The 24498-nt window shown below is 35.8% G+C and overlaps 1 protein-coding gene across 1 annotated transcript in view; it reads left to right on the top strand.

Moving 5' to 3' along the window:
- LOC129257323 (A disintegrin and metalloproteinase with thrombospondin motifs 20-like) overlaps nucleotides 1-12566 on the top strand; it is a 49457-nt gene extending 36891 nt beyond the window's left edge. The window contains exons 13-20 of the mRNA XM_054895622.2: nucleotides 88-295; nucleotides 5037-5201; nucleotides 6229-6393; nucleotides 6869-7186; nucleotides 8006-8170; nucleotides 8664-8894; nucleotides 9206-9367; nucleotides 9939-12566. Coding sequence (XP_054751597.2) covers nucleotides 88-295; nucleotides 5037-5201; nucleotides 6229-6393; nucleotides 6869-7186; nucleotides 8006-8170; nucleotides 8664-8894; nucleotides 9206-9367; nucleotides 9939-10115 — 1591 coding nt within the window. The 3' untranslated portion in view covers nucleotides 10116-12566. The remainder of the gene's footprint in view (nucleotides 1-87; nucleotides 296-5036; nucleotides 5202-6228; nucleotides 6394-6868; nucleotides 7187-8005; nucleotides 8171-8663; nucleotides 8895-9205; nucleotides 9368-9938) is intronic.
- Nucleotides 12567-24498: the final 11932 nt, after the last annotated feature.

Below are 24498 nucleotides of genomic sequence, written 5' to 3'. Positions count from 1 at the left end.
ATTCTAAAGGTATATCAACATCGACAATTAATTAATAACATATGTAGTTAATATGATTGAGGATATTTCATTTTCAACCCTCAATAGATGGCACGTGATGAGAGAATCTGAATGCAATGAACAGTGTAAGAAAACTAGACTGATCAAATGCCTCAAAAGGAAGAGAAAAGGAGAGGAATATTCACAGGTATCTGATGAATACTGTAATGCTGAAGAGCGCCCTCCTGAGACCATTGATTGCCAGGATTCATGCAGGACCAGTCATTATAGATGGGAATATTCACTTTGGTCTCAGGTAAACTATGAAATTTGGACTTCATGTATTCATTCTGTGTTTGTAATAGTTCTTTTTTATTTTGAGAGATTTAGGATAAGAATTTACTTTATCTGAATATTAACTTTTGGATTCTTTGGCCAGAATATTTGAGGCAGTTCAGCCTTTGAGTGATTTAAAACTACATATACAATTCTGCAAGAGGAAGAGCATGTTGTCAGTATCCAGGAATCATATTCTAAGAAACAACAAAAGAGAAAGCCTAGTAGTACTAGTAGTACTGGTACCACAGGTAAGAACACACAAGCACCGAGTAAGAAACTGAAAAACAAGACTAGTAGTGGTGCTGGTGCCGGTAAGTCTGACTCTGAGAAATTTGTCTGCCATTATTGCAACAAGTCAAATGTTTCTTGCATGATTGAATGTGAAGCATGTGAACAGTGGTCATGTCTAGAATGCCATAGCATTACTACTGAGGTGTACAAAATCTTTGAAGTGGAAGAAAACAAGATGCACTGGTTTTGCCGTAATTGTGAGTCAACAGCTATTTCTGCTGCTAAACAATCGGTAACTAAGACTGCAGCAGCCATGAAAAAAGATAGAGAGCTAGAACAGGTACATGATTTCAATATGCTGGCTAACAAATTAGAAACAAAAATCACAGAAAAGATGAATGAAGTACTGCAAGAACTAAGAGGATCTGCTAAACCTGCTGTGGTAAATTCCCATGTAGATAGTGGGAAGGGTTACAGAAACTACGCTGATGTAGCAAAGAGCTCTGTTGTTGGTGATATGCAAGACTATGCCGACAACACTGGTCCCCTTCAAGCTCCCAGCAAAGGGAAACAAAGCATGTCCCTAAACAACACTAATGCTGGAATAGCAGCAGTAGAGGAGATGATAGAAAGAGAAAGAAGAAAGAACAATCTAGTGGTATTTAACCTTCCTGAATCAACAGCACGTTCTCCAAAAGGCAGACAGGACTATGACAAAAAGATTGTTGATGAACTGATCCTAGATGGGATGGGTATCGAAGGAGTAGAAGTAAACAAAGTTACAAGACTTGGTGGTATTGGCCAAAACAGGTTCTCTAAGCCGAGAGTAACCTTGATTGAACTACAGGACTCCTCAACCAAAAATACTCTGCTGAGATCTGCTAAAAATCTCAGAAATAAGGATATGTGGGCCACAACCTACATTGCTCCTGATCTGACACCGAATCAACGCAAACAACGAAAAGAACTCTACACCGAACTCAGACTGAGGAGAGCCAATGGTGAAGAGAACATAGGTATACGTCATGGAGAGATTGTTAAGCTTAGGGACAGAGCAGTTCGCAGACAATCAGTAATGGAAATCAGTCTCTCTGACCTCCTCAAGGGAAGTAAAAATTCTAGACCTGATGAGGCGAAAACCCAATCAGAAGAGACGATGGCAAGCACCACAACTTCCACTAGTAGAGATGATAGTTACCGGGATAGATCCCATAAACAAGGTCAGTCTCCGCAACTCAACAAGACGCTACATGTAGATGCTGACAGTGTTGCTGCTGGTGCTGTCGGAGGAAGCCCTTTGGACATCCCTGACGATCAACAACAGCTGCATGCGTGACTACCAGTGCAAAATGTAAACATGGTATTATCAGGAAAACCAGAAGTCCTAAAAGCTAATTACTTGAAAGTTTTGTACAGTAACTGCGATTCACTGAGCAATAAACTAGAAGATCTCCAGTTAGAAATTGAGCGAACAGATCCTGACATTATAATGTTAACTGAAATTAAACCTAAGTATAGCAGATTTGAATTACTAGAACCTTCAATAGCCATTAAAAACTACAATGTGTATACAAACCTTCATATTGATAATATCAGAGGGATTGCAGTCTATTCGAAACAGTCATTAAATGTAACAGAGATGGATTTTGATACAAACTTCAAAGAGATTGTTGGATGCCGTATCGACTTTGGTGAGCAATCCAGTATATATTTCATTTGCGTGTACAGGAGCCCGTCCAGTTTCCAAGAGAACAATGATAAACTAATCAGCGTGTTTGAAAAATTGGAATCTATGATCTCGGCGCTAAATTCATGTAATATTCTAGTTATAGCTGGAGATTTTAACTATCCTGAAATTAACTGGCAAACGAGTTCGACTAGAAACCAATGTAACCCAGCAGCCTCTAAATTTGCTGAATGTTTGCAGGATTTGTTTTTTACACAATTAGTTGACTCGCCAACGAGATATAGGGTTGCCCAACACAGTAACACCCTGGACCTGGTTATTTCAAACAAAGCTGAAACAATATCTGATATTGTGTGCGGACCTCCCCTCGGAAAAAGTGATCATTGCACCTTACACTTCAATGTGGATATTGACATTGGTGATAGAAAGCTACTATCCTCCAAGTCTTTGCTTTTCAACAAAGGGAACTATGATCAAATGAGAGCTAATATGTCCAAGATTGACTGGGATGATCTCCTCGTAGATTTGGACTGCAAAGATTCATGGAATGTCTTTTCAGATACTATTCATAGACACATAGAGGAATGTATACCTAAATCCCGCATGACCAACAAAAGGAAGCGAAAAGTTTATACAACTAAAAGATCAAATGCATTAAGCAAAAGGAAAAATAGAGCATGGAAACGTTACAAAAGCACGCTGAGTCATGAGGATTTCAGATATTATAGAGAAATCAGTAACTCGTTACGGAAATTGACACGTACTCTCAGGATTACCTTTGAAAAAGACTTAGCAAAGAACGCAAAAAGTAATCCGAAAGACTTCTGGCGATATGTAAACTCTAAAGTCAACTGAACAAAGGAATTGGATCCCTTGTGTTAGATAATGGAGAGAAATTATACAAAAGTGAGGATATTGTGTCGGCACTTAATGAAGCTTTTTCAAAGGTCTTTACGAAAGAAGATGACTCGAATGTTATGACACCAGAGTGGAGTCATGAGGGATCTACTTTGGGTTCCATCAACTTCACACAAGAGAAAGTGGAAAAACAACTTCTTTCTCTCAATCCAAATAAGTCGGCTGGACCTGATGGTATTCATCCTCGAGTATTGAAAGAGTTGGCTAGAGAGATCAGTTACCCTCTTACATCCATATTCAACTTGTCCATGGGAGAAGGGTATTTGCCATTAGACTGGAAGAAAGCCAACATCGTGCCTATTCACAAAAAGGGCAGTAGACAAAAAGCAACAAACTATAGACCTATAAGTCTAACTTCTATGGTCTGCAAGGTAATGGAATCTCTTGTAAAAGAGGAGATAATGGATCATGTCAAGGATAACAGTCTCCTTCACAATGCTCAGCATGGTTTTACTCCAGGCAGATCCTGTTGCACTCAACTAATGGTTCAAATGGAAAAATGGACTGATCTCCTTGACCATGGAAGACCGATTGATATACTGTACCTTGATGTTAGAAAAGCTTTTGACACAGTCCCTCATCAACGCTTACTCATGAAATTGAAAGCATACGGAATAGATGGTCATGTCTTGAAATGGATTGAGGCCTTTCTTGTAGGAAGAATCCAGAGAGTCGCCCTAAGAGGAGAGTATTCTGACTGGTCTCAGGTAGTCAGTGGAGTAGCGCAAGGTAGCATCCTCGGGCCCCAGCTTTTCATCCTCTATGTCAATGATCTTCCGTACAGAGTTTTCAATGATATTCAGATCTATGCTGACGATACCAAGATTTATGGAGAGGTATTTTCAAATAGCCAACATCTATCACTACAAAAAGATCTGTATGAAGCCACAAAATGGGCAAACTCCTGGCTCCTTAACTTCAATCTGTCCAAATGTAAAGTTATGCACATGGGTCGCAACAACAATAACTCTACATACTACATCGACGACCAGATACTTGAAGAGACCAAGGCTGAGAGAGACCTAGGAGTACTTGTTGATAATGAACTTAACTATCATGCACATGTAGCTCAAGCAGTAAATCGAGCTAACCAGATGCTGGGACTCATAAAGAGAACATTTACATACCTATCTAGAGAAACGTTACCTGTCCTGTTTAAGTCACTAGTTCGTCCTCTACTTGAATACTGCAATGTTATATGGTATCCAAGATTCAAATTGGATGCCATCAAGATAGAGAAGATCCAGAGAAGAGCCACCAAGCTAGTGCCTGAACTGAAGCATCTAACTTATGAAACAAGACTGAAGGAACTCAACATGTTCTCTCTACATTACAGAAGAATCAGAGGTGATATGATTGAAGTTTATAGAATTATGAATGGACTGGTAGACTTTGATCCAGATCTCTTCTTCACACCCATAGGCCAAAGTATCACTCGAGGTCATCACATGAAGCTGTACAAATATAGAAGCAACTCATCGCTAAGGAAAAACAGCTTTAGTCAGAGAGTGATTGACTCCTGGAACAGTCTTCCTTCTTCTGTAATCTCGGCATCCACTTTAAACATTTTCAAAACTAGACTGGACAAACACTGGTCCTCCATGCACCAAATTCTCCCATAAATATCCGCCCTCCACACACGTTTAGTTGTTTTAAAGTCCAGTTTAAGAAACTTCGAAGGAATGATCGGAAGCACTACAGGACTACCTACTTCTTCCGTACAACGATGATGATGATGAAGAATGGCTGGATAACATTTTAACAGAATGAACATTAAAAAAATTGTAGTTATCTTTTAAGGTGGGAGCTAGGATTCCAGATATATATGTGATGCATACCTGTCAACTGGTTTCTCAATATCAAATTTGTTTTTCTTTGACAGTGTTCTAGATCTTGTAACACAGGGACAAGGTCCAGGGGTGCATCATGTCGCTATGGTGAAGGGTACATCGCTGATGATAGATATTGTGATTCATCATTACTTCATGTTATAGAAGATTGTAACTTCAATGCATGCCCAGAATGGTCAGCTCTAGAATGGAGTGCTGTAAGTCATGTTCATCATTGTCATTACTTATAAGGGTTAAAAAATAGTGCATACTGCACCTACTGTGTGATTTAATAAACTATTAAAATTGAAATATATATGTTGATTTGAAGGTTTCTGGGCCCCGTTGTACAAAGAGTAACGATTGATCCGATCAGTCGCAACTATGGAAAGCCAGCAAAGTCAACATATGAAATGCATGTTTGTTCAAAAAATATTCTAGATATGAATGCATATCCATAAATTCATTGATTTCTTGACAATTTGGGGTGTTCTCCTTTGATTACAAAGGACATTTTGCAAATTTCCTCTAGAAAAAATTATGACACTGATGGATTTCCATAGAGTTACGATTGATCGGATCAATCGTAACTCTTTGTACAACGGGGCCCTGATCTGCTTCAGGGCAAGACATCTTTCTTTCTTGGCCTATCAATGTTAATGTACATGAAATCAAATTCTTTGGACATTTTCCAAATATTTGCAAATAATCTTTAACACCAACTAGTACTTATGATATGATATTACAGTGTATTATTCTATCACCACTTCAACACATCTGGATAGCAGAGAAATGTATTTAAAAAAAAAACAGTAATCACAATGACATACGTATACCCCCATTCATATTGAAGGCCTTGGACCATATTGTGGGTATTATCTAATCTATTTCAAGTCAAGAGGGCAGATCGACATATGATAAGAAACAATCAAAATGACAATCATAGCATTTCATGGTTTAAATTACATTCCAATTCTGGGCAAGTCAGATTTAAATCTGACTTGATTTAATTTTTTTAAATATTAAATTGTCCATCTTGCTTTCATGAGACACTAGTTTGTGATTAATTGCAAATTTGAGACAATAATTCTGATAAAGTACTTGTCATTCTTATGATGGAAAATATTTCAATGCAAGTTTCGCAATTGATGATAACTTTTGTGTTTGATACAGAGCTCACATAATATTTCTATTTATTTTCTTATCTAGCAAAGGTTCTCAAAATTTCTCTTTTGTTTTGATCAGTGTTCAGTGACATGCGGTGTAGGAGAAGAACTTCGAGAGGTGGCTTGCTATCAGGAAGGCTCTAAGGTAGATTCCAGGCTCTGTGATGGTCTCACTAAACCTGATTCAAGAAGGAGATGTGAGCAACAAAGGTGTCCCCACTGGGCACCGGGTCAGTGGGACTCGGTAAGGAAACAAAATAAGTTCAAATACAAGATCAGAGTGATTTTTTATAAAGTTGTTAACCTTACCACCTACTGGTCACCTAATAGAAAGGTTTATGGTATATCACTATTTTGTATTCCTTTAAAGGAATACTTGTGATCTTACGTGTGTTTTTGGTAGTTTTTTTTTAACTTACAAAAGATCACAAACAGTCCTATTCAGGACTATGACATGGTGATATAATACAATAATATGTGCACCGTAATGTTAACTTTTGTCCTGTTCCTGAATGCAAATAAGTTTCTCAATCATTTTCATCCCTATGGAACTTTATCCTGATATGTTATTAATTTTGAAGTACTGATGAATACTATAGAATTTAGTTATGACTAAGAATAGAACAGATCCCAAATGATGGATAAATTTTAGAATTTCAAGTCTATCTCAAAATATTGACCAAAAAAAGTGCATAACCTCTTCCCACATTTCATTACAGTGCTCTGTTACTTGTGGCAATGGGTATCAGGGTAGAACCGTCCGCTGTCGAACCTACGACGGCCAGTGGCTGGATGACTCTGAATGCAGCGCTGGAGCGAAGCCCATCACCGAACAGGAATGCAAGCTCTCAGATTGTCCCATACCTACCACAACCATAGCTCCAACAACTACCACTGAAGCCTCTACGCTACCTATCAGAGACATCATCACCATACCGGTCTTTGATGAGATCGTTGACAGGGGGAATCCTGGGATGTCTCCCTCAGCCAGGAGAAGGATATTTAGGAGCCATTGGAGGACTGGGGCATGGACACCAGTAAGTTAATGACTAACTTGTTTAACCATTAATTGTCTCATTCCTTTAGGCTTTGTACCGTGACTTACCAGAACCAGGAGGCAACTGGTTAATATGCTGATGTCACCAAACTCTATCATTCCCCACCATATGATATGCATGCATCCCATTGTGCTGCAGGATAGGTCTATTGATATTCATCAAAGCCACCAGGACATGGACTGCTTCATCATGGTTTGCTGGAACCGTTTGGTCATCATTCAATGATAAATCCTGTACTAAAGACTGAGAAGCAATAGCCATGTACTATTACTGTTACTAGTTAATGAATGATAATTGTCATTATTGACAATATTCATGAAATGGTACCTGTCTACCCTTTACAGAATTCAGAGAAACATGAAATTAATGATACACATGAGCCACTTCCACTTTTATTTTACAGCTGTATGTATGTTACATACTCGTAACATACATACAGTTGTATGTGTGTTATACAAGAAATATATCTCAGTGATTTTTGCACATCTTATTAAATAAGAAATGCTTTGTGATTAAGGAAACAATATTTGTCATCAATGGTAATATTCATATATTTTCTTTGACACTGTGTTTTTCTCAGCAATCTTTCTGTGCCCATTTCTTATTCAAGAATATTTTAAAAAGTATTCGCTTGAAGGTTATTTTGGCAATTGTTAACAAATTGTTTGGGATGGAAAGGGTTGAAAAGTATATCAGCTTAAGAAATACTATTTTGGTAACTGCACTTATAGTAAATAAAGTTTGCAGGTCATCAAGAAAAAAAATATTGAATATGAATTTTATCCTTTGTTTCTCCAGTGTTCAATGACCTGTGGACCAGGCATCAGGGAGAGATATGTAAGTTGCCGTGATAGCAAAGGTAATATTGACAACACAGACTGTGACCCTGATCGTCGACCTCCATCAATGGAGATGTGTGAGATCAAATCTTGCCCACATTGGAGGACAGGAGACTGGAGAGAGGTAAGTTTCTCAAACATATCTCGCTTACTTGCATAAAGCATTGTCATCAGCAATGAATCAGAATTATTTCTTTTGATGTCAGATATCATTCTCTTTCTAACTTGTTCTTTTCGTCTGCTCTTTTCTTTGTCTATCCCTGTTCTTTACAACTTTCTTGACAGAAAAAAAGTTCGAAATGACTTAAATCTCTTCCTTCTGTTATTTTTCAAATTTTGTTTGACAAGTTTTACTTAGAATATTGAACCTCCCTTTTCCCCAACGTGTTTTAATTTGGAAAAGAAGAAAATATATGTTTGATGAAACAAATTGAATACATTTATGTTTTGTTTGTTCTTAGATTATCATTAGAAATATGATATAATGTAAGAAACGTTGTCTATGTGTTGTGATATTTGTTGGAGTTATTTATATTTGGATAAAATCCTCACATTGATGACAACAAAATTTTCAGAAGTAAATCAGAATTCAAATCTATCTTGAATCTTCCCAACAGTGCCCAGTCTCTTGTGGAGAAGGTGTAACAACACGCTATGTTGCATGTGTTTACAATGATGATACAATAACATCCAATTCAGAGTGTGATCCTGAAGTCAAACCTAGCAGAGAACATGCCTGCAATAGCCAAGACTGTCCTACCAATAGACCAAGAGGGCGTACTTTAAATGACAATTATGATAATAGGATTGGAACAAGATATAGCTGGAGGACTAGCACATGGAGTTCAGTGAGTATTAACTGTCCCCCTTTTTTTTAATAATAGTTAATTTTCTAGTAAATCTGATCCTGTTTTGTCTGTCAATATTCTATAGTGTTGATTGAAATGGAACATGAGACAATATAGTTTATCTTACTGAAAATTTGGGTAAATATTTCTGATGTTTTCCTTTATTTTTCTCTGCATAATGATATATTTTCAACTACTAAAATGTTTATTAGAAAATAGAATTGATTTGCAAATTTAGGAAATATTTCTGATTTCTCTATGATATCATCCAGTATACTCATGTGTTGTTCTGATTCCTTTCACACCCACAGTGCAGTGTTTCTTGCGGTGAGGGTCTGAGGCAGCGCAGAGTGGAATGCTTGGACGATGGCAACAGGATATCATCATACTGTGACCAGAACTCTAGACCACCTGATACTGAGTCCTGTGAGGTGGAGCCTTGCCCCTCTTGGGACTATGGGGAATGGGGTCAGGTGAGTTTGTTGTGAAGGAAACGAGAGTGGAGAGGGGAAAGGCAGGGGGATTTCCCTGTGGTCATAGGGGAAGGCTTTTGGTGCAATTGTAGAACTTGTGATCAGGACCCTTGTTCTGCCCAAAGCCTTGTTAAGGCATGCAGTTACAAGATTACCTAGTTGAAATAGAATTGGTAGCTATGGTCTACAAAAATCTAAATTGCATTTTAAATCAATGTAATAGTGTAAATTTCTTTTGATAGATTTTACAGTTGTGATTACAATCTGTTGAATTAATGCTATATTATACAAACGTACTCATAAAACTTATTTTTATTTTTATTAATTTATAATGTATAAATCTTGGATTGTATGTATGGGCATGCTCCACATGGTATAACTAGCTCTCTTAGTCAGAGGAAGTAAAAGAATCATTCTTTAGTGTAATAAAGATATAATAATGAATGTACATTTTACCTTGATGTATATGGCAAGCTAGTATTTTAATAAGAAATATCAGGGGCTTCCTTTCTCATATGCTTAAGTGATTGTAGTTATAGCTTTTATTATTTCTTTTTCTTTGTGTTTATAGTGCTCCAGAACTTGTGGTGGAGGGGTCAAGTCCAGGGTTGTGAAGTGCAGGAGACGAAATGGTCAAACTGTATCAGACAGCTGGTGTAACCAGAGGAAACCAGCGAATTCCACCACTTGCAATAATGAACGGTGCCAGGCACGTTGGCATACTGGATCATACTCCACGGTAAAATGACATGCCTCAAATTTTTTCTTAAAGTTATCTCTGGTCATGTTCTCCCTTTCCTGTTATTTCAATGAGATTATTGTGTCCGTTTGATAAAAGGCTGCATTGATTTGAAACTGTGAATGTGTATAGAAAGAATTGTATTCATGTAATTGCATTTGGAGGTGGATGGTCATTCACAGTTGTATTAATCACACTTTGATTTAAATCACATTTCAAATTGATGAAAAGTTGCATTCAAGTGCAGGTTTATGACAAATCACATTCTTTGTATTGCATTGCAAATCTCATTTTCATACAGAGTTATGAATCACAATCCTCTTGTTGTTTTGTTGTCTTGGTAATACTGTAGAATTTTCTAAGGTGATTGGAAAGTGGTTTTTTCTCATTCTGTGTTTATCTTCTTTTTTCCCCCTTTTTTTTGGGGGGGGAAGGATGATGACTACACATAATGTGTTTTTAGTATGCAGAGTGCATTGTATGTTCATGTTTGGCTATATGCACACTAACAAACTTGGTATTAAACACACACTTATAGAATGAACTCATCAATTGAGAACTGTGAAATCTCAACTTAAATTTATGACAAAATAGAAACTAGCAGTTATGGGTGTCATTTGAATGCTGACATTCAAACAGAAGCCATCTTCTTCTTTTGTTTTTATGAATTATATCTTCGAACAACTTTTGAGATGAATTTACGATAATTAACATCAATGCTGCAACTGAAATCTGGCATGATATCAATGTGTACCTCATTACAGTGTATTCATCCAACTTGGTAACATGGTCAACAATCACTGAAGAGACCTCAAACAAAAATGCATAGACTACAATATTTTTTTATCATCGTCTTGTATTGCTTTGATGTGACTTGGAAATCAATGACAAGAATCATTACACCTCACCTGACTACCTCTTTTCTTTACCTCCTGATATAGGTCAGGATATTTGCAGAGTATTCAGAAGGCTCTAAAAAAGGCTCTCAATAAAGCTTTGCTAAGAGATGACCTATGTTTCTTCTCATTGATATTTGAAACTTTATTTATTCAAGGAGGTTAGTCTGCTGCGAAAATATTACATGAGCAGTTGGTCATATCAATGTATAAAATATAGAATGTATGGATCTGTCATCTTTGGAAAACTAAATGTTCACACCAACTCATCACTGTTGCCGCAATGAAAAGAATTTAAGTTAATAGTCAACATATCCCAACTCTGCCAATTACAAATAACTTAACAATATAGATACCGGTATCAAGTAATCTGCTACCCCTCTCAAAAAGGGAAGCATGCATTATAATTGAGTCTACTTTCTCTTTAAATGAATAATCAACAGTATTAAAAAAAAAATATCTTGCCATGGCTAGGTAGTAAGGAACCAAATGGCATTCCAATGACGGTTTTTTACTGTTGCCCCCTCACATGGAGAAACCAATGAGACATCAGCAGAGCTTATTATCACTTTATATCCCACCGCTGCCACCAAAAGTAATGTGTCAAATATACAGTTCAAAAGATCCTACTCACCCTGACTTGACAGGAAGGAATTAGAAATTAATTGCAAAACAATCCTTCACTGCTGTCACCACACCAAAGGAACTACCTCACTGATGGTCAAGATTTTTTTACTGCTGCCACCTTTATTCTTGAGATCCAATTTGGCAGTCAGCAAACCACACTCTTGTCACCTCACCAAAAGAAACAAAATAAAAAATCCATGGAACTCATTGCTGCCTCAATAATTAGGACCAAACTGGTAGTCAATATCCTACCACTGCCACCATGAGAGCTATTGGTCAAATTTACAGTCAGCAGATTCCATTTGACATCAATTGGATAGAAATAGATTAAGAATTAAAAGTAAAAATTCCCCTACTTCCCCCACACCAAAGGAACATCCACATTAATGGTCAAGAATTATTGCTGTCAACTTTATCCACAAGTAACCAATTTAGCAGTCAACAAACTCCCCTAAAAGAGAAACATTTTGGGAAACATTGCTTACTGGTACCGTCTCAGCAACTTTCCCCCATCAACATTCTGTATTTTCTGCCTTCTGGAGCTCAGATATTCAGGAACCAGACAGAATCTTGCAGGTTTTTCTTGTCCCACCGAAAACCATGAAGATGCATTGAGAGTTCCACAGATCTCACACAGAATAATACTACAGCAATATGTTTATAGTCAATAAATTTTACAGCTGCCATCACATCAATAAAGAGCAACATTATGTGGTTAAAAATCCAACTGTTTCTTCAGCGATGAGCCAAATTGACTCTCATTATGGTCTGTCTTTTGGCAAGTAGATAGTAAAGAACCCAATTGATTGCTCACATGTCTTTATGCAGCAGCCCTTTAACAATCATATAAACAATCAATAAATGCAGAGATATCCTCAAAAATAAGGAATGAGGAACAAAATTAACAATCTTTAGCTCCCTCAAATAGCATCGACAGAAAAAAAACTCACTATATGACAAAGAACTATAGAGGGAGTAATTCATGCTCATAATTCTGTCTTTTTGATTGCTTTCGTTTGCATTTGACATGTCATTTGTATTTTGTAGCTGTTCAACAAAGCAGTATTTCTAGATTGGATCTGTTTATCACAGATTCTTTTTTTCCAAATTTGAATAATTTTTCAAAGTTTTCTTGCTTGCAGAGAGAAGACAGAAAATTTGTAATGGTTGTTTTAACTGAAGATTTGAATTATCTTAAAACTTTGTCAGCGATTGCATTCTGCTGTTCGATGTGTTCTTTCTTGTTGGAGAAAAAGTAGATATTAGGTTACTAGGAATTAGTCCCTGGTTCACATACTGCCAGACAGACCCTTTCTTTGGATAGATGAAAAAATATTCAAAGAAATGTGTATTAACCTTTATACATTTTAACAAGATTGTATGTATGAGTCCATTTAGGTAATTTGAAAATGGATTTGTTCATTCATAAATCATTGAAAGATTTGTCTGTCTTGTAATCAATGGAAAGGGGTAAGATATTTCATCTATGTATTATCTAGCAAGTGATGCACACTGTAGTTGCTGATGCATTGTAGTTGAATTATGAGCTATACTTTATTTTGAACTGGACAGATCAGTGTGTGAGGGTGTGATGTCTACCTGTGTTTGTGTGTGTTAAATTATGTATATTGCATTTGATTTTTTTTTCTCTCATTTATATTGCTTTCTTTTATTATAACCTTTTTTATATATATGATGGACTGATATGTGAGATATATGCTGCATGGAATCGATAGAGCAAAATCATGTCATGTTTATATTTGTTTACTCTACCTCTAGTAGTAACTTGTTTAACAGCATATTGTATGAAATAATAGGTATTTTTCCTGATTATGTGAAAATCCATGTACATTCAAGTCGACACCTCCCAGGTAAAAAACAAACATCATACATCGTATGTAAGTGCTGTGTTAATTATAAATAATTTACATTATAGATAAATTTCAATAAGTTTAGTTCTTATTTTGTATTTCATATCAAAAGATTTGAATTATAGTGTTATCATAACACCTATTCTAAAGCAATGAATAATAATAGCTGTTTTGTTTCGTACCCTACCATAAGGAGTCTTACATTCTGATACACTAGAAATACTACATCATTTAATCAAAGTTTCATGGATTGACAATTGTATAAATTGTGCATGACTTTGTTCCCTTTTGCTTCTAGGTTGTAATGTTTGCTATGTGTAGCTTTGATTTAGTTTACTATTGTGCAATGTTTCCCCCTTGCCACTAAATTTGGTGTTATTGAACCACTGCCATGTCTTGCTATAACTTTCGGCCAGTAATGAATACAGAACTCCAGTTCATGGATCTTTAAATGAACATGCTTAGAAGTTTGGTATTAATGTTTATCGATAGTTGAGTATGAATTCTTCAATTTAAAGAGTTCGTACAAATTGTAAGTTGTAAGACCTACTCTCATTTAGTTCATTGACTTCCCCTGATGATTATATTACACAAACCTTTTTAATCAATTACTTTCATATTGCACATATATGAATTGATTTAATATGATATAAGAACTTTTACTTGTTATCTTCCAAACAAATATTATTTACTTAAACACTGTGGAATTATACTAAATGGTAGGTCTAAACTCTTATCTTTTCTTGAGAAAATAGATTACCAATGGAAATGTCAGCAAATATCTGTGCATACTAGCTCTCACCATGTGAGCTGTGATGGCCATAAGTAGGTCATTTATTACCATGGTCAATGACAGCTATTTCATGGGTCAGAATACCCAACTGAGAGTCAAGCTTTAATATGAAAAATTAAACTAGGATGGTCATGAAAAACAACTAGCGCTTTGTTGGCCTGTACTTTGATACAGTTGTCAAAAAGTGTCTTTAAATATACTTATTAGAGTTATTGGAATTATTAACAATTTGACCTTATGATATGCATATAATTTAGACCAGATATATTCCCTTGGTATCTATCTGTCTTTGATATGAACACAATGATATATTTTCAAATGACTTGAAATAAGAGTTGTGCAGTTATCAAGGATCTGGGAGAATTATGTACTATCCCTAAATGTGTCATATATCGATTTACCTGTCCTTCAACATTAAAATGCTGCTGTGGAATTGCATTAGTTGGTAATTGTATACACCATTGCCTTTTTATAGGTTAGAAGTCAAGTTTAAAAGTAGACCCTTCTCCCCGATGGCAGGATGAAATGAATAGAGACATCTGTAGTAGAAAGTAGATACCTGTCCCTCAAGATTTGATGACATCAAACTTGAAAGCTTAGGTGTCAGTGACTTCATTTCTTAAGATAATTGAAAGGAGTACTCAAGTTCAATGAACCAATGCTGCCATGAAGTGCTTCAAGTGCATGGTTATCACCATGCTATGGATGATTGGCGAGGTGTGACAGGGTGTGTTCAAGCCATTCTCTCAAGAGAGAATCACTAACGTGAATCCAAAATCATAACAGGAACATAAAAAATATTGTCTTTGTTTGACAGAGTTCCTGCAATTTGCAAACATTGCTGATTCTCCTTAATTTCAAGATGTGACTCTGCGCATCGTTCCTCTTTTTGACCCAGGAAGAAAGTGGTTAGTCATGTTATGAAATGATCCCCCCCCCCTCAGTAATTTATGTTTGCATTTTGAAAGATGTTTTATTATTTCACAACTGATGAAAAATTACTTGAATGCAACCACAATTTTAACTGAGGCTCATTATTAACAGCAATACTAGGATGGAAATAGTTGCTTGAACATAACCACAGAGGGAAACATCTGTAGCCTGGAGGAGATAAAGATGAAGAGGGGATATTTATAGTCTACCCTCCCTCATAGGTCAGATATGAATTGATGGAAGCTGTATAAAGGACAGTGCCGGCATTCCAACTTTTATCAAGGAAGAATTTTTATATGAAAGGGTAGAGGGCTGAGCTAAATTACTTGAATTACATAGGAAGATTCATGTTTAAGGTAATAGGTTAGGAGAATAAATATGAGTAGTTTCATCTTTGTCAATAATTATGTTTTAGTTTTTGTTTCTTCTGTTGAATATAATAGAACAATGCAGATACTTGCCATTGGTTTTTCTTTTAGTGATGTTTATTTTTGATAATCAAAATATATTCCTGAACCAAATGCTTGCAAATTTTACTGATATTTTGTGTACTAATTCTTATTCAAAGATCATTGAGATCATGGTATTCTTGTGAAAGACTTGCAGTTATTCTTGTAGTCTACAAGACCAACAGAAAAAGAGAAATCAACCTTCAGCTGCAAGATGATTGTAATGTTTTGTATTGTAAATAGTTATTCACTTTTTAAACATATGTAGGTTGTAAATGTATATAGACCAAACTGGAGTGATTATTTATTTCTTCTTTTGAGATTACTATACAGTTATTGTCAATACTATTGTCATATCTTGTCATTTAAAAAAAAATCTATGTCTCTTATATATCCTGTGTAGATGCAATCTTTGTAGGCTGTTAATATGCTTGAAAATGCAATGAGTATGATATTCCTGAGAAGTCTGCGTTTTTATGCAAAGCAGTTGTTATCATTTACTTGCAAATGGATATTAGAGACTTGTAAAAATTTCATTGTAATTAATGTGAATAGTGAAAATAGTAATATTGTTTTTAAAAATGTGAAATGGATTGCAGGGGTTTGCTTGGAAACATAATTGATGTATTGAATGTCTACCGTGGATATATTTGCAACTAGATGCCCTGTCACATACTGACATCAAATGATATTGTCTGCCTCTGTCTAACATTTTCGTTAGATGGCATTAGACAATGACTGTCTATCAATGTCTAAATGTGATCATAGACCAGCTGAACAATGTTTTTAAATTGTAATATTTTATGAATTAATTTCATAGATGGTGTAATAAGACAGGCAGAATTTGACACATCATTATTTGTATAATGATTCAGCTGCTCTTTAAAACAACTTCAGACATACTGTAGGCCTATGTCTGGTAGAAAGAGAGAAAAAATGGGTTCTGTGTTGTACAGGTAGGCAGTGGCATATTTAGGCAAAATTTGCAAGAGATTTTCTCCCTTTCCAACATCTGACAACGGGGGCAAGCATTGAAAGATCACCCCCTTCTAATATCTTATACCAGGGGTAATGCCAAAATCAAACTTTTCCAAACTGTTTACATGGTTGCTCCTTTACTTACAAGTCAAACTAAATGTTAATTTTTATTATTTTTTGGGTATGATTTTCCCTTTATCCCCCTTTTTGTACTTAAAATTATTTTTAAAAAATTCCTTTTCCTTTTTTACCAGTCCCTATAAGTGGTGTCCAAGCCATGTGCCCCAACCCCCACACCTTTATCACTAGATATGCCACTGCAAGTTGGTCTCATGCTGTGTATGTTAACCAGAAGGCTTTGGTCTGGCCCTAAGCCAGAGGCAGCAAGTTCAGGGCTGGGTTTTAGAGCTGGCGGCTAACCGGCTTGCCCTGTAAATTGATCGTTTGTGTTGGGTCACACGAGCTCCTGTAGTGTGCTGTAATAGGAGCTCTTTTCCCATGGGGTATTATACTAGGTCTCTTCCTTCTCTCTTGCTCTCTCTCTCTCTTTCGCTCTCTCTACTCCCATCTTCCTTTCTTTCTATATTTTCTCACTCTCCATTTTTCTCTCAGTCTTTATCTCACTCTCTGACTGTCTCTGTCTCTCACCCCTACTTGCTTTCTTTCTCTGTCTCTCCCTCTTGCTATTCTGATTGATAGCTTGCCAATACTAGGCTGTAGTGTAGTAATAAGAAGAATAAGGAGAGATTATTTGCAGGCACAGCTGAGTGGCTGGCAGACGGCATGACGTAAACATAGCCGATGCCGAATCACAGCAGACTCTGTGTGTAGCTCCACCTGCCCCCAGCCGGCAGACGGGGGCTGCGCACATGCTACCATTTTTTTAAAACTTAAAATGGATGACCTTTGAACTATGCAAATGAGAATATTATCAGTTTTCATCGTAATTAATCATTGGTCCACGTCCTTCGTTGACTCCGCCCCCTTTGTAGAGAAATTCATGATGTCCAGCATAGCATGCCAGTGATTGGATGAGAGTGAGGGAACATCACCCAGGTTTTTTGCCTATTCATGAAGCCTGTCATATATTTGCATCCATTCATGCTGAAAATGTATGATATCTTCCCCTACAAGTGCTTTCAAGAATGGAAATTGGAAAACAAAATGATAAAAGGATATCAATAGATGTGCTATTGTTTATATGAGCAGGATGGAAAAGACGTGCATTTTGAATAGCTTTTATTTACTGATTTCTGTTTTACTCATGATATTCCAAATGCTGTGGCAATAATGTTGGATGGACAATCAATTGCATATGGTTGGAGGTAAGTCTGCCTAGATTTATTCTCATATTGACTATGTAACGAGCATATTGATTTTTTAAGGTCTGTATTCTTGAAAAACTGGGATGAGTTTGAGTTTCCCCTGCCTGTGTTTTCAAATCAGTGGGAGGTATTTACATAGTGATGTATGTCAGTCATTTTGAGTCTATGATATGAGGAGGCAATCCAAGAAGGGTTTCTTGAATGTGGATGGAATAAGTTACAAATGGACATAATGTTTTTAATGCTATGAAATTAATTTTATGATAAGATACCTTTATTTTGAAAGGAAAAAGCAGCTCTTGCCAAATCGACTCATTGAATTCAGAAATAATGATCTTCTTTAGATGATAAAATGTCCACCATTGAGTAAACAAATTGTAAAAAAAGGGATAAGGGATGCAAACGAAGGGCACATACAGTAGGAAGCAAAGACAATATTTTCATGGATGACAAGACAGTGAGAGATTCATTTCAATTAAAAAAAAAAAAAAAAATTCTTCCATTTGAACTTCTACCAAAATGATATTGGATAATGGAGGGACCTGCCTGGATTTTTTTCCCAGATTAAAAATGTGTCATGGTTGTCTTCTACCGAGTTCGTCATATGAGATTCTCAATTGAAGGCAGGTGTAGTCAACAAGATCTAATATCAATCTTTTTTTTATCTACTGTATATAAACAAAATAAATCACCATCTTAAAAGATCCTTTTAACAATCTTTTGAGTAGAATCAATGCATGATAATATCAAATTGAAAATTGTCAATAGTTTACCCAAAGTCCGCCTTGGATTTAAAGAGCAGTAAATTATTTCATTTGGATATGATGATTGTCAATAATTTTACCAAAGGTTCATAGGTGGGTATTGAGTTAAGAGTGATTGGATTAAGTAGCTGTGACCTACTCATTCTGAGACGGACTATGGCCTCAATCCCGGGGAAATCAAGTAATCAAGTTAGGAAGTACATAAAGGCAAGTTAAAGGAAACATGGTCAATTGGTCATTATTATTATTACCCCAGTTGTTAGAATTGATTGGATTGATGAGATATGGAATTAAGCAGAGGGTTATTCCCATTTTTCTACTTTTAAGAGTTGAGCTAAAATATTCTTTATTTCAAGAAAATATTTTTTAACTAATTGCTTAAGATTCTCTTTACATTTCAATGCTAAAAGAAATCAGGTTCAGAGAGCAGTTTTTTGCATACATACACAACCCTGTTCACATTTGAAAGTCAAGTACATGTGCTCTTCAATGTGAAGGTACAAGATGTCTGAAAGTGCACTTCTGCTTGAATATCTTCTGCTTGAATATCTTTCTGATCCAGGGTCCAGCTGTAGTGATTCTTTACAAAGCATATTCAAATGAGGCATATGACATGAGGTGCTGTAAATATAAATGAAGTATTTCAGTTATTAGATTTTTTATAGTTGCTTCCAACTGCTCTTGATAAAAGAACTTAATGTGAATAACATTTGCAATGTAGAGGTTCATCCGGTTCTGAAAAAGATACCAATATTGTTGCAGCGGGAAATGATTGAGATCTTTCAGCCCTCTCCCCATTTGATTGTCTAGGGGCCCCCTTATGAATCAAAACACTGTGTAAGGTTTTGAACCCATCCGACAGATATTGCCTTCATCGCTGCGTATTTACAGGTTTATTAATTCAGTAGACATCACAAAAGGTCGTCTTGATTGTATCTGTGTGGTATCTATTGATGACAAGCCATCCATAATAAGTAGGTGATGATGTGTGTTAGTGGATATGTTATGGAGGCATGGGGGCATCACTACAATGATGGTACTTGGTAACAGGGACCTTGCATCATCATAGCCTATTATGTCAATGTATGCATATTCTTTTTCCAGCTTTACAGATTCTATTCATTTCTGGTGAAATGCCTCTGATTTAAAATGTTATATTATTGTTATTACATAAACTTAATGTATGTTTACTCCATGATAATAAAATCAGGCTTACACATTTTGCCTCTATTTCCAAGAGGGATGATTTATTTAAACACATTTTAAAATTTTTCCATATTTTGAAATTGAGTTGAATATAGGAACAGCAGCTGTGTCTCTGGTTGTGCATGATTTATGCCATGCTAGAAGTGTGCAAAAGAGATAGATGTTGGGACAAAATGCATATATGTATCATCCTGATGAACAAAACATATGTTGAAGCTTGACAAGTTTGTATTCTTTTTGCATGTAGCAGCATATTAGCCCCCCCTGATGTTTTATTTGCCTTCTTGGGTATTTAGATTGAAAATGACAATGGTACAGTATGCTCCTGCAATACTTTCATACACAGTCTTAGTTTTGCTGAGATGTAGTGAGGAGGATAATGATCATAATCTAGAACATGACTTCACATGAGGTTGTCATCACATGGAATGTTGATAGTTGATGTCATCTGTTGAAACTCTCATATATCAAGACAGTAAGCAGGTTGGTCTGTCTGGAACAGTTCCTATTCTTCCTTCTCCTAGTCATCTTATTTTTAAAGATGAAAACGTGGTCTATTCTAGGGTTTCCGTGCTTATTTATCCTCACATGTTTGAACTGGAACAACCTGATTTTGTAATTACTATTTTCAGTAGAAAATCAAATAGAGCATGATTATGTTATTCTATTTAGATTCATTTCATTTTCTGCAGTAGATTCTATCTGCAATTTGCTAAGAGTCAACATGTTTTGATCGCTACAAGAAGATTAGCCCTCAACTTGAATGTTTCAGTATTCTTTTTTAAAATATAGGATTGCTCATGCAAGGATAAAATTGATAATTCTAATTAAATCAAGGATTAGTTGTAATGTGCCATGGTTGTATGTCTCTGATAAGGTCTGAGCATGAACTTTTGCCAAAGATTTTTGTTTCTTCAAAAACATGTTTTCTCCTGCAGATGTACAAACTCTGAAATGAAATCAACTTTAGGAACCATTGAATAGGACACTTGTAGGAAACTCTAGGAGTAGGAGTAATAAAATTAAGGTATCACCCTGCTTGTAATGGGCCTGTTTTTGTTAGTTCAATTCCTAGCTACTGAAATGGACATTAGCATCCCAATCATTTCTTATTCATTTAGTTATATCTGTGAAAGGGGGACGGGCATAGAATGTGTTTAGTTAAAAGGTTTGCCCCATTCGTCTTACATTTGTTGATTATACCTTTTTCTTGATGAGTTTTCAGATCAAACTTATAAATCAGGTATATACATACCCTTTTCTCAAACCTGACTTTTTTATTGCACAACTTGTAGGTAAATATCAGGGAGCGGGTTAAGTACAGTGCACTAGTGTACCTGACCTGTAATAAGTCTTGGATTTTTCTACCAACTGCTATCTTGTCACCTTTCATTTGTGTTTTCTGTCAAGTATTCTGATTGATTTCAGACATACATTTCCTCTGCCTCTAGCTCTTATTGCAAGACTTGATATAATGTGGTGTGGTTTCAAGCACGGAGCTGCAGGATACGCCACCATCTGCTGTTTAATCAACTTTAGTCAAGGAAATTTTCTGAGCTTCCAGCAAAATGCGGGCTATTAGCCCTTTACCTCCAAAATGATGGAGGTTTAACTCTGAACATATCTGGAAATTTCCACTAGTATATGGTGAAATATCTTTTCATAATTATATGAAGTATATTTTCCCTCTGAGTTCCAGAAGAAGTGCTATTTTGTATTATTTGTTCGAGAGGAAAATTATAATGTATTCTATGCAAATTAATCAATGCAGGAAAAATAATTAAAATTGAAGTAATATTACAATTAAAAACACTGGTAATTCCACAAAGAGTGAGGATTTGGGCTGAAATTACTTTAAAAGTTTTCAAAAGAAAAGTTTTATGAAGCTTAGAATGCCATACCTAACTTTTGAAATATGCTCTCCACTAAAAATACATTTTTTTTGGTAAATTAATTAAAGACCTCAAAGATTTAAATGATTTCATGATTATGTGAAAAACAATCACAACCCTTTTGATTTGATATTCTGCATGGTTCTTGCCATCTTTTCTTTAATAATGTGCTAGCCTTTTATTTAAGAGTGTATAATGAAAGACAATATTTTCTTCTGATATTGATAAGGAACAGCTGCTACAAACTTTTAGTGGAGATAGATGAGGGTTCCTATCTTTGTGATATTGATATTTTTCACATTTAAAGGTTTGCCACTTGCCATTGGTGAAGCGTTGCTCTGATTACAGTCTATGAAAGTCACATAGGCCTAGATGCCTATGGATTGTACAACTTTATACAACACCTGAGAGGAATCTGATTCCCTTTGCTGTTTCAATTGCACCAATAATCCATAAATTACCATCAAATAGTTTTATTTAGTCTATATACAAACTCATGAGGGTTGGGGGTCAATATGTCATGATTTTTATAATAAAAATGACATTTTTGCAACTCCTGCAATATATCGATCATGGTATTAATGGAGGAGTTGATTTTAAACTTTCTGAAAGTTGACCCTTCAATGAGTGATGGTGAAAAGATAAATAATTTGTTGGACTAGAATTCCCTTACTGGCCAGAAATTTGGGTGTTTGTGTTTTACTTTATATTGTTTGTGGTTCCATTTTACCTGATATTTTTGAATTGTTGTTTTTAGTGCCATTGATATGATTCTTACTGAGGAGGATATCGTGACCCTTGTAAACTGCTTTGCATGACATATTTCAAAGATGCCCTGCTTATTTTTTGACAGCCCATTTCAGCTGACAAGGTGGGCCATAGGGAGGGGAAGAATAGGTGATGAAAGTTTGGGTTTGGGGTGCAAGTTTACAACCTGACCTCACAACCCTCATATCAGGGTTCAAGTAGGCATGCCAAAGTGGGATTGCCAGGGAAGATAAACAGCTGTCTTACATGTATCCCAGCATGCATCACAGCTTGCAGAGCTGCACACCAGTGATGTTGAAAGGCCATGGGCCATTTAAATTGGGTATATTTCAATCCGTTTAATACCCCTGAGGTCCCAATTGAAAGGAATTCAATTCCTTTTTTTATGTGGATGAGGGTAAAACTTGTTTTTGAACTCTTTAGATACATCTATTTAAATCTGAAAAAGAAATTTTAATGAAAACTAAGTGACTGTATGAGTTGAATAAAATAAATGAAATCAATCAATCACATTGGCCCAATCCTTCATTTAGTGAAATCTTCAAACCTTCTTTGAATTATACAAAAATTGAAATAAATTGTCATATTCACATAAATTGGCAATCCTTTAACCAGACAGTGGAAATGTTGCAAGCTATATAGTATCCATGGTAATAGGCAATCTAAACCTCAACAGTCTAGGGCAGACTGGGGGGGGGGGGCAGGGGTCTTAAAGAATGGTCTACCTAGTCACCTGCTGCTGCCTGACATCATGGATGATGTCACGCTATCTCTTTATTGCTGGTTACCATGGCAATGCCATTTCTCATCTATAAAGAGCCTTAGTTACATGTAATGTTAAGGACCAAGTTCATATAGATTCATGAGTAAACTAACTCCTGATGATTTATTTTTCTGGGAATCACTGAATGAAAGCACATATTTTTATTTCTTTTTACTGGATGGTCATCTCTGTGCTTTACTGATGGCAGAGATATAGGGATAGGATGTGAGTTTAGATATGAATTCATTTGTTTCTTTAAGAATAAAGTCTGACACTGGTAAATTTACAATTTCATTATAGATATGATGTAAATCTTGAAACTTCTTACTCTATTTGTAAAGTTTCATATTCCATGTTTTCATGATTACTGAATATTTTGGGGCTATGTTTTCATATCTATAAACTGCTGTGTTTGGTATGGTTATAAACTAGACCATGTTTTCTCTATTGGAATAACAGACATTAAGAGACAATCCACAGGAAAGCAAACATGTTTGGAGGTGAGATTTGTGTATAAGATCTGTGAGAATTCCTTGTTAAATCCTCCCCCAGATGATGAGATCAACTTTGAGGCTGCTGCTCTGGTATTTCATCTTAGTTGGCATTAGCCAATCAGACTTTAAAGGTACAAATGGATTTATTCTGAGTCAGTCATACTTAAAGAATTGTGTGCTTTAACAAAGAGAAAATGACAAGGGATTGTCTTAGCTACTGTTCACCACATGTGTCATTCATCATCAATTTTACTCAGCACATTGTAGATTGTAATCTTCCCTTTTCAGCACACATAAAAAACAAGAATAAAAAAGGCATTGTGAGATTTTAGGTTCAGTTTAAGTTGATGGGAAAAGTAGTTAAACTATCGTAGTGTAAAGGATAATACAAGTAGAATGTCTTTGCATGCAATTCATACAAATGTTATTTCTCATATAGTGTTTAATTAGTGAGTTTTGTGAATCTATAGATCTCTTGGTTTAGATGCATTGTCTATTGTACATATCTGTTGCCTAAAGAATTAAAGATATCAGTTGTCAACAGGTTAACATCTACTATAGATTTTACCATTATAGGTTACTATTTCTCACCTTGTTTGAGTGTAGGGTAGACATAATGATATATGGTTGAAT

The sequence above is a fragment of the Lytechinus pictus genome, chromosome 3 (assembly GCF_037042905.1).
Source record: "Lytechinus pictus isolate F3 Inbred chromosome 3, Lp3.0, whole genome shotgun sequence".
Lineage (NCBI taxonomy): Eukaryota > Metazoa > Echinodermata > Echinoidea > Temnopleuroida > Toxopneustidae > Lytechinus > Lytechinus pictus.
This window is presented reverse-complemented; position numbering and strand designations above follow the sequence as displayed.